The sequence below is a fragment of the Calliopsis andreniformis genome, chromosome 4 (genome assembly GCF_051401765.1).
Source record: "Calliopsis andreniformis isolate RMS-2024a chromosome 4, iyCalAndr_principal, whole genome shotgun sequence".
Taxonomy (NCBI): Eukaryota; Metazoa; Arthropoda; class Insecta; order Hymenoptera; family Andrenidae; genus Calliopsis; species Calliopsis andreniformis.
Window position 1 is genome coordinate 14,177,501 of NC_135065.1, and position 11,168 is coordinate 14,188,668.

Here is an 11,168-nt window from a genome sequence, read left to right on the forward strand (position 1 = left end):
GTGAAGGGAAAACGAAGCATAAATTAACCGGATACCTTCAAAGTGACGTGCCTTTGAGACTCTTCGAAGCAAACGATCGGTTCGTCGTTAGCCCTCGACTTGCTCGCGGAGACGTTTCCGTGTCCGTATTGCGCGTTTCAAGGAAGATAGAAGGAAGATAGAAGGAAGATAGAAGGAAGATACGAGGAATCACAGAGGGCCGTCGATGAACGGTGATCGCGGACGGGTTGCGTCGCGTTTCGATTTTCGCCAAACCTGTACAGAATAGTTAACGACAGAAGCGTTGTTGCGTCAACAGGTGAAGAAACATCGGGAGGTGAGGGACGCGCGAGGATCGAGAATCGAAGACCGAGGGGATAGCTAACGGTAAATGAAATGGCGATCGTTTAACGACCGAATCAACGGTAATCCTTTTCTTAACACGCCAAACGAGGGAAATAGAAAAACGAAGAATATTTTGAACGACTCTATCGAGAGGACCGGGTCGGGGTTAGGGAAAGATAAAGAGAAATAAAAGGAGAAACTAATAATGTCCATGTTGCTATATATTAGAAGTGAAGTAGTTTGCGTATAGCGACGTCTTAGTTTAAATTAATCTTTAATATGCGAGAGAGTGTGAATGAGCGTGTGACAGGGAGGGAGGAAGGGGGGATAGGTTTGGGTTAGGTGTGGAGTAGAGGCAAAGGCAGACAATGTTGGAGCGAGTGTGAGAAGAAGATGGCGTGGCACACGTGCATGCCTAATGTACGCGCGTGGATTCGAAATATCACATACAACCAGGTACAATTCTCAGTTTATGCACGAGCATGCGTGCGCGCAAATATACTACATATGTACGCGCATCGAGGGAGAGATGAATGCGTGCAATCGAGCGAAAGAAACGAAGATTAGAGAAAGAAAGACACGTACACACGCGCACGCACACAGCACACATACGTTCATGTACGTTGCCGCGTACGAGACACACAGTAGATGTAGATTGAGACGTTAGAATATAGGTTTTTAGGTGAAATTATCGAGCCCGTTCCTTCGTGTTAGATTCATATCTAGATTCTAGCCATAGAGATGGCCGACGCGACGTGACGCGACGCCTCGAAACGAGACACGTGGACCGTACCTAGCCATTCACAATAAGTAGAGAGAAATCTTTTGCTCGAATCACGATTCCTTTCGATTCCACCGAACGGGAAGAGGTGTATTTAAACGAGAAGCGCGGCCATCGATCATCGATACGCTTTCGACTCGTCTTTGGTTTCTCGTTCTCGTTCGCAGTTTGCGATCAAGAGCCTTGGGCCGAAGTCGACGAGAAGAGCGCAATTAAACCTAACGAATTGATTTTGTACATTTAGAGGACGATCCTTTTGTCGTCGATCTTTCCTGCGGGCAAACAGAGACGCGTGAACGTTGGAGATCGAATGTGAAAGGAGAGTGGCGCGAACGCGCGAACGCGCGAACGCGCGAACGCGTGAACGAGGGTATGAATAAGAATAATCGATAGAGAAAGGGGGGACGAAAGCACCGGAAAATGTCGCTGAGTCGAGAGGAAAGAAATATGGAATTTGTAAAATGCGAGAGCGAATACTACAGAATACCGTGCCCATTGTAGTCACGTGAAGCGTACACATAAATTATTATAAATATTAATGCATTGATATTATCGAATATATACCTCTTCTGTACATACAGTTAAACGGCAACAATAACGATTTCCAATCGCCGTAAACGATAGCAGGCATCGGCAAGAACGACGATTCGTACCTATTGTGCGTTTGCGACGACGATACCGATAACAAGAACGATTCGGTTGCATGGATAAACGCGAGAGCGCGAACGTAATGTAATTACATGATCGCGGTGATACGATGGAACGGAACGATTTGCGCCATCGTAGAAATATCGTGCAACATTTGCATATGTTAGTCCGACGAGGATCACGGTAATTTCGATTAAGTGCTGTCGCGCTACCACGATTATTATCGTTGCACTTTCTTACAGTGGTTCTATTGTGATTATTATTATTATTATTATTATTACTATTATTATTATTATTATTATTATTATTATTATTATTATTGTGATTATTATTCTTATTATTACAATTACCGATTAATAGGTTTATTGCGAAAAATGATGGATAGATATACGCGGTGGATGCTAACTTTCTACGAATATATGAACGCGCGTCGGGGCATCCTCGTACGTTGCAATATTTCTATTATCCTTCTGAGTTTCGTTTTTCACGAAAGATCCCCCTTTCTTTTGACTCGTGTAATCGGCGAACGACAAATAGCTCCTACATATTCTTAACGCTTACCGTCTTCAAGAGAGACGTCGTCGCGCGAATATTCGGGTTACCTTCGAAGTTCGAAGTCACGTTTTTAGGCGCAAACGAACATCCTATCGTTATTTATTGGCAGAACCGAACCAATGCTCAAACGATGCTGTTGGTTTAAAGTGAATAAAAAGAAAGCTGAGAGAAACCACGATTTTCTTTACCCATCTTGTACCTACATACAACGTATAGGGGTCTGTAACGTCGTGTATGTGCAGTAGAGTATAAAGGGAATAAAGAGCACACACTTTTTCTATACTTACAACTTACAATTTTCAATTCTGATTTCATTCGTAACTTCTTTTTCAGTCGCGTCACCTCGCCTCTAGCATCGCATCCTTCGACTCGATAAATCTATCGTACGCAAACGATTTCGTTTGGAAGAGACGAGGCGCTGGCGGCGCGCTGGCGGCGCGCTGGCAACGCGCCGTGACTGCCGCGATATCGAACAATCGTTTGCCACCTTCAAGCCAAATCCATGGAGGATGTTTTGTTGGTAAAAATAAGACGACGGATGAAATAGAAAATTAGCGATAGAGAAGCTGGTTCACGCGAACGTAATCGCAATGGGTGAAATTCTGCAAAATTGGATACAAGCACGCCTAGGCATTATGATCGATTTGACTCCCGAGGTTTTTGGATACTACACTAAAGATGGGAAACTTTTGGCGGAAATCCTGCATAGCTACGATATAATAACTCGCGACCAATTGGACACGTTGATCGATACGCAGGATCCAGCTCTGTGTCGAGTGAATCTGAAGCATTTGAGGATTTGGTTACGGTTTTTGGGAGTCGAATGCAAGGATGAAACCGTCGAGGAAGTTTCCTGCGGCAAGGGTACCACGGCCCTGCGACTCTTCTACAAAGTTTATTTGTGTCTCGAGTCGAAGGATAGGTTGCACTTCATCACGCTACAAAAGGAGAGGGAAAAATTTGTGCCCAACTCGAAAAAGTTTGAGGTGACGAGACTTTCCGAGGAGCCACCTCCGTATCAACCTCCCGAGCATCCGTTCTGTAGAAAACTCATCGAGGGAAAGGATACTATCGATTGGCATCGCTCCAACTTCCCCATGCTACTTCGAAAACTTAGGCAGGATAGAGAGATGCTCGAAGACTGTAAACCGTATTCCATCGTGGAGCCCGTCGAGCACGACGTTGCCGAGGTACATCTACGAGGTAGCGTTTCAGCGCGACTTTATCCTCGCGAGTTTTACCCGCAACACGATAACGATACCTTTCGCGCTTTCTCTCCCTTCTCTCCCTTCTCTAGAAACCGGAGCCAATGGACAGTAGAAAGGAAGTGAGCGAAGAGTTGGATCGATTCGCTCGCAAGCATCGACTCAAAACGAGATCGTTTGACGAATACGAAGAAAAGACGGCGATGGTGGAAGAAGAATTAGCGGCGAGAGTGCAGGAGGATCCGAAGATGGCCACTGCATACGTCGAGTGGTTAAAGAGTCGTAGCAAACGCGCGGCAACCATGACCGCCCTAAAAACGAAGATGCAAAAGGCATTGTTGTCGGACCTTTGGAAACGAATCGCGGAGAAGCAAGAAGAAACGTTCGATCGAGCGATCGCTAGTCGAGTTTTGGATCAGTCCAGGTACGAGAAACAGATCGTGACGAAGCTGTGCGAGGTGCGCGAGCAGAAGAACATCATGGCTGAGAATCAAAGGATCCTCGAGAATATGACTTTGGAGACGAACGAGGCCGAGTATCGCGCGAGTATCGAGCGACAGAAAGACCTCGAATCCAAGATGAACAAGGACGTTGAAATCGAGTGTCAGAGAATGTGCGAACTTCGGCAAAGACTTCGCGCGGAGAAAATCGAAAGGATGAAACAGAAACACTGGAAAATTTGCCGCGAAGCCGCCGAAGATTTGATAGATCTAGCGACGAGGATCGCGATCTATCGAAAAGAGAATGACGGACACGTTCCACGGGCGACTCTGCGCGAGTGGGAGACGCTGTTTCTCAAATGTCAACCGATTTTCGACAAAGATGTATCGCTCGAAATCGGAGACGACATGGAAGAAGAGGATAAACAAGATATGTTCGAAGAAGCATCTCGTGCGAGAATCGAGAAGATGGAGGCGTTGCAGGAGGCCCTTTTCGATGATTATTGCGAGGTGAACTCACCCTGGAACGAATATTTTCCGATGCTCGCGGAAGATACGCGGGACATGTTCGAGCTGGGTCGCATGGTGCTCGGTTACATTGTTCATCGTCTCCTCAACTATTTCCGTTCGGACCCAGCGGATCGCGCGCGAGCTCTATTGCCGAAGTTGAATCCCGTAGCGATAATCGTAGGTCTGACGAGTCCCACGGTGCACGAGACGGTCCGAGCGTTGCTCGAAAGAAGCCAAATTCGCCTGGTGCGAATGGAAGAGGCGATTAATTTCTGCCTCGAACGGTATAAAAACGAGATGGCGGACGTGGAGTATATCGACTTGAACGTGATCACCGCAACCGACGAGACTGTGAAGGAGCTCGAGAAGTACAATCGTCGGCTGAAGTCTGCTGGAATGGTTGACGGTCCCCAGTCGGACGGAGGTTCGTCGCGGCCTAACAAATCGTCCAAGACGAGCAAAAGTCGAGAAGAGAAGAAGAAGAAGAAGAAGAAGAAGACGACGACGACAGCGACGACGACGATGACGATGACGAGGAAATCTGAGAGATCGAGCAAGAATGGGGAAGAGCAGGATCCGACAACGCAAGAGAAAGAAACTCAAACTCCGAGGAATATTCCTTACGACGATATGGATCCCGTTTTGACCGATTCCGCATTTATTGGTATTCCATTCGTTTCAGTCCTATCCAAAATAGGTTGTTCGTATGAGAGGAAGGGAAGCGGAAAAAAATTCCAAATGAATTTTTGCATTGAGATCTCGTTTCGAAGGCAGAGACGTTTCTTTTCAAAAAACCCTGCCTCCCTTCCTCAAGCTTCTCTTGGTACGCAACATCGAAAGATTGCTGTCGATACATTTAGGTAAATGGGCTTACGAGTACCTGACGCTGGGCGAACCGATCACGAACGAACTTGCGGCGAAAATTCTAGTCGAATACTTGAGAAGTCTGTCGAATGCGACGGGCTGCGCTTTAATAGATTACCCAAACACGTACGAAGAAATGTCTGTCCTGGAAGAGGCTTTGACGGGGTGCAAGTTACCACCGAATCCCGATTCTCTTCAGTTCGAGGATGTTATCATAGAAGACGTCGAGCCTGTGTCGCCGAGAATAATTTTCGAAGAACCAGTTGACTCGTCCACGTTGTACAGGCAATGAAAGACGAATGTTTATCTAGATACGCGTATAACGGCTGCTGATCTTAACTACATAGTTTCTCGCGTTGCAATTGCAGACACTCGAAACTCGTACCAGATCCGACGAAGCGAATCGAGGACAAGCCGAGGGATACGTTTGCCACTCTGTTCGTGAGAGTGGCGCAGAAAGCGAAAAATTTCGACATCGAGGAACCATCGTACGAACCGTTGAACCCGGACAGCCCGTCGATCGACAAATTCTACGCTTCGCGAAATATCGCGTACGTTCTCTACTACTCCAGGTTGGATTTGACAACGTTGAAGAGATTGGCGAGGCTCGTGATAGGACAGCCGTTCGAAAGGCAACTATCCGAAGAATTGTTTGGAAATGTTCTGGAAAGCTTTGAACATCCGAAGGAACGTAGCGAAGGATCGAGGGCGCCGGTTGTTCGGCGTCTGTTAGCCGAACCGATCGAACCAGAGTTCGAGGAGGAATCCATGGAAAGGGAAGAAGAAGAAGAAGAACGAAACTTTGAGCGTGACGACTATCAGACGATAGAGTTTGACCTGCGACTAGCTAGGCCGGCCGAGAAAAATTGGGAGTGGCTCGAATTTCCTTTGCCCCCTACGCTCGCGGAGTACTTGGCAAACCTTTGGGAGGGTTTGGAAAACGTCTACGCAGAGGCTCTGAAGGAACTGTTGTTCTTAAAGAGCGTTCACTCGTCGGGAATCGTGTCGTACAGAACCTTCGTAACGACCGCCGCGACAGAATTCATCGATAGGCCACACAACATGCAAGATTTGTTGCACGACTTTCATAAAGCCTTCAACGACGTAGACGAGGATGCTCGAAACGACGTCGATGTGAAATGCGAGCTGCATCGTCGAGTAGCCGACTTTCAGGCACAATTGTGGGAGATTTGCGACAAAAGAAGGCTCGAGGCAGAGGAGGAACGAAGGCGATTCATTGACGATCACTGGACCGTGTTCGAGGCGAGGGTCTTGTTCAACGTTTACGTCGGAATTATTCAAATCGAAATGGATCGATGCATCGACACGATACGTTTGCTTCAAGATTACTATTTAGGAATGCTGAAGAAACCGTTGCAGGAATTACGATTTTCAAAAGTTCTGCTGCACAGAATGGAAATTGATGATATCGAATTTGCAAAGCTCGATCGCGAAACGTCCGAATCTTTGAAAGCAGTGGAAAAAGGTGAAAAGGGGCGAAAGGAGGTGCACGATCGGTCTAAAACGAAGGGTGGATCATCGAAATCTGCTGCCTCTCTACCGCCAGCCGTTCCTCCTCTTGCAGTCGAATACGCTGTGCTCGAAAAAGAAATCGACGATTTCTTGTTCGACAGGAGCAAACCTTTGAACGATACAGAGGGCGTGTGCATCTACAAAACGATCGTCGAGAATGTTCGTTACGCGAGAGGCATCGTAGATGGGATCGGTGCGCTGGCCAACGAGCTTCTGAAAAAAGAAGAAGCGACGGGTTCGAAGCGCAAAGACGAGCTCATGGATATCGTCGATCCTATCTTAGGAAAGCAATTAGCATCGAGGATACAAGATTTGCTACTCGAATGGAGATACGCGATGGCGTATGAGATCGAGCGCGTTCGTTTGAGACTCGACTCGTTAGTCGCCGCGTCTCGATCGGACATCGGTTTTCTCTTGGAAACGATGCAAAGGACTTTTCATCAGATTTACGACTCCATCGTGGACAGGTTAACGTCTCGACATTTTCTCGATCATTTTTTTCTCACCAGCTACGGACTTATCGGAACTTTTCAACGAACTCTGTCGGGTCTGAACGCATAGGTACTGGCGGGAGATGAGGAGCGTGAACGAGATGGCGAATGTATTTTGCTTCGCGATCGAGGAAGCGGTACCGTTGAAGAGGGAGATGTTACTGGACGAGGATCGTTTCATCGTTCGATCGAACGTGTACGTGATGGAAGTGGAATTGAAAAAGGCAACGATGACGAAGGAAACGGAGTCAAGTTCGCGATTCCGAGTAGCACAACTGAATCGGCTGATGGAAATACTGAGACGAGTTGCGCCGTACGGAGTGATGGCCGAGCGTACACTGGTTTATATTCTTCAGGATCTAGCGAGTCATGGGTTTGAGGAGGGAGAATCGATCTCGCTTCCTTGTTGCTGGTATCGGTTGCGATCAACGGACATTTCCAATCTCGTTCAAGACCTCTTCGGATCCGCAGATTTCGTCGACTGGCGGGAGCTGATCATTTACGCGTTGGACCTCCCGATGCCCTCTCACCGAGAAATCTTAATCGCGCGAGATCGATTTCGAATTCAGGATCCGGCGTTGAAGGAAATCGTGACTTGCGCGCAGTTCCTTCGAACGCCGTTGTGGTTCCTCGATTACACAGACATTTTCCCCGATTCGAATCAATTTCTTCGTGACGATTTCCAAAGAAATATCGAAGAGCTCTACACGGAGGAGCTTTATCATTTCAATTGCGACAAGTTGAACGAACGGATGGAAGAAGCCACGACTATCGACCTAACAACGAACTACCAAACCTCCGAAGACAGGCTCAGGCTAATACTGGCTAAGGAGCTGCTTTGTCGTATGTATATGATCAGTCGACACACGGTTAATTACACCGCGTTACTATTAGCTTTCTGCAAGGACGAAAATCCGCGCGAAGGTTTCGCGAAAGCGCTCGCGCTCGCCTTAGGAAACAGAGTGTGCACCGACCCCGAACAGGGGAAAAAATATGTCGAGGAACTGTACGAGCAAAAGCGTTTAGCCAGGGAGGCGCGATACTTGCGAACAATCCCTCATCTTGAAACTCTCCAGGTATGGTCCTACATTTCCTCGCGTTTTTCATAACGCCCAACGAACGCAACGAACCGATGCGTTTCAGGTGGTGACGGAAACTGTTAGACATCTGATAGATAGAGTTGAAAGAGCGATCGATGAAGAAACGTTAGAGAATGTCAACGAGCTGCACCACCTGACACTTTCTAAAGTCTTCTCGTCGTTCAGCGAAGAAATAGGCCACGAAAGAATCTCGTTAATCAGTAGCTCGTTCAGTGGCGAAGAACGGACGAAATATCCAAAGGCGGATCAAGAATTCATTATTTACTGGTTGCCTCTTGACGTTACTCTCGTAAGATTATTTTCGGAAAGTTGAAATTTTGATCGAACAATTTCTTAATAAATAATTTCATTAGTAGATATTATTTCAGGCAGTACTGGCTGCAGCATTACCGTATCACGACTTGAACCAGCAACTTCTTCGAACGTCAAAGAATCTTCGCGATAGTTTGATTTCGATTTATCAGGAATTGAAGGATGACGATCTTAACGACGAGAAAAATCTGGTCCTAGCTCATCGGCTATTAAATCACAATTTTATGAAACAATTGTTAAACAGCACTAATAAGTTTACCCTAAAAAGTATGAAAAATATCATTGAGGAAATTTTAAGGGCAAGGGAGAACGTGAAATCTGATTAAGTCTGAATCTGGATTTATTTTTTTCATACATCACGCATGTGTTACTTCTGAGAAATGATCTTTCAGGTGAGTTTTGAAGATACTTTATTCTACGTACAGGAGGATGCATATGTTTCTTTTTCTTTTTCTTTTTCTTTTTCTTTCGATTTTGTTTGCAATGCAGAAATGAACGGTTTACGAAATGTCGTTGTTTCGTAACGCGAACGGTTGGCATATCGAACAAACACTACTCGTATTAGTCTCTTGTTCGCGAACGGCTTAATGCTTTCACGAAAATGACCGTTTCTAATTTATTATCGCGTGCACCATTATGCACTCCATTTACACGGCCACGCTTATACAATAGTACAGAAGTATTGGACTATCGGATAATCATCGTACAATCATCGTACAATCGTCGTATAAATACTTATGGTCTCTTTATTCTACGCACCTTATTTCGATCGCTATATCGCCTCTCTGTCGAAATCTGTAACAACTACGCGTATAGCGTGACGCCTGAGATGGGCACGAATCGATAGAAACTAAGCGCGAACAGTCGAAGAAGAGAAATACCTGAATAACATTTCTTCAAGGTATTACGTACGTTACGTGTAATCAAGTGGGAATAGAAATGTTCGACAGAAAAGAAGTTGGGCTTAAAGTAAAGGAAATCTAATTATAAGATTGTAGATAGTGGATGATAACTTCCCTGAAAGACATAACAGTCCCGACGTCTCTGGATCTGTTGCTCGTTTACGTATCTCGATTACCTCTAAGCTATTATCGATTATTCGATAATGGTTGTATACATTGTTGATACATTACGGTATTCTTGAAATAAAGGAAAATCGTATTGTTCTTGTTTGAATGTACATAATCCGTTTGCGGAAATGCCGCGGATACTCGCGGCAGTATCCTAACGGATCGTTTCGCCTCGCCTGATAGGAACGATAATAAAAAGTGCAGACGCGGCGGTTAAGGCTCGGTTACTGCCTCCCCTTATCGGTATGATATAGTTTCCGTATCCTGGATACCTTTAAAAGTTCTTTAAACGTCGCTTAACTGTTTTCGAAGATTTTGAAAAACGATCATCATCAGCATCACCGTGCGTTGAAAGAAAGAGGATTTGAAAAATGTCTGGAAGTAAGACGTGTAACGTTTGAAGCGATTCAAAGAGTCTGGGAGTCAGTGATCGGATTGGCTACCGCACGTTTTCGCGTAAAAGAAACCGCTCTAATCTTATAGTGCTCGTGCTCCTCTTCGATTTCGCGCGACTTCAGTCGCCGTAAGGAAGTTGCATTATTCACAGCCCATACTCTCACCCTTAACTATTTAAGTATTGATTCGAAACGATGAAACGTAACGCGGCACGTGTCACCACGCGTTTTCTTTATCATACACGTGATATGTCTTGCGTTGTGTTCTAAGCTTGACCGAAACGTATCCTTGATCTTCTTATTTTGGAAATTTCTCACGCTATTCACGTTTTTCAAGCTATTCCGACGCGTTCAAACTCGGAACACTCTTCCGAATATTTGAGCGCGCCGCGCGAATAACTCCAGCCACCGTGCAAAGTGTGTGCATGCATGTGTAGTGTATGTGTGAACGCAAGTGTACAAGTTTCACGGGAATATGTATAAAAGGCGTAGACGTCGTCTAACGACAATGGTCTCGAATACGCCAGCGCAACGTCCCGAATATGTATCGCTTGTTCGCGTAGTTACGCGATTAAGTACCGTTTCCGCCGTGCATTTTACGTTCAAATAAACCTTCTTTCGCAACCTAATCGACGAAGCTTGTTTAATCAATCATCTTATTAACGTTAAAAAAATAGTTTTCCTCTTACTCGACACGGGAGCGTTGCCCGTGGCGTTCGCGAAGTTTGAACGAGTGAAACTTACCTCGATTCAGAGAAGGACACGTGGATTGGCTTGAATTTACCGCAGCTTCGTTGTCGCGCGCGCGTTTATCCTTTTTTTATCGAATTCTTTCGAAACGTGGAGAAGCTATGAAAACACCGACTATCTCGCACGCACGCACGCACGCACACAAATTCTCCTTTGGCACGTTAGCTCCCATACGTACGCTACATTCTAC

General features: G+C 45.9%; 3 protein-coding genes across 3 annotated transcripts in view; all 3 read left to right on the forward strand.

Moving 5' to 3' along the window:
• LOC143178309 (uncharacterized) overlaps positions 1-2,896 on the forward strand; it is a 6,632-nt gene extending 3,736 nt beyond the window's left edge. The window contains exon 2 of the mRNA XM_076376866.1: positions 2,642-2,896. Within this exon, the coding sequence (XP_076232981.1) occupies positions 2,642-2,863 (222 nt within the window). The 3' untranslated portion in view covers positions 2,864-2,896. The remainder of the gene's footprint in view (positions 1-2,641) is intronic.
• LOC143178307 (uncharacterized) lies at positions 2,791-3,639 on the forward strand. The gene has a single exon (XM_076376864.1). It carries the CDS (start codon positions 2,899-2,901, stop codon positions 3,637-3,639), a length of 741 nt encoding a protein of 246 aa, XP_076232979.1. The 5' UTR covers positions 2,791-2,898.
• Positions 3,618-9,929, forward strand: LOC143178314 (sperm flagellar protein 2). Its single transcript, XM_076376870.1, has 6 exons — positions 3,618-5,127; positions 5,324-5,612; positions 5,696-7,327; positions 7,422-8,427; positions 8,495-8,740; positions 8,820-9,929. Exons 1-6 carry the CDS (start codon positions 3,618-3,620, stop codon positions 9,087-9,089), a joined length of 4,953 nt encoding a protein of 1,650 aa, XP_076232985.1. The 3' UTR covers positions 9,090-9,929.
• Positions 9,930-11,168: the final 1,239 nt, after the last annotated feature.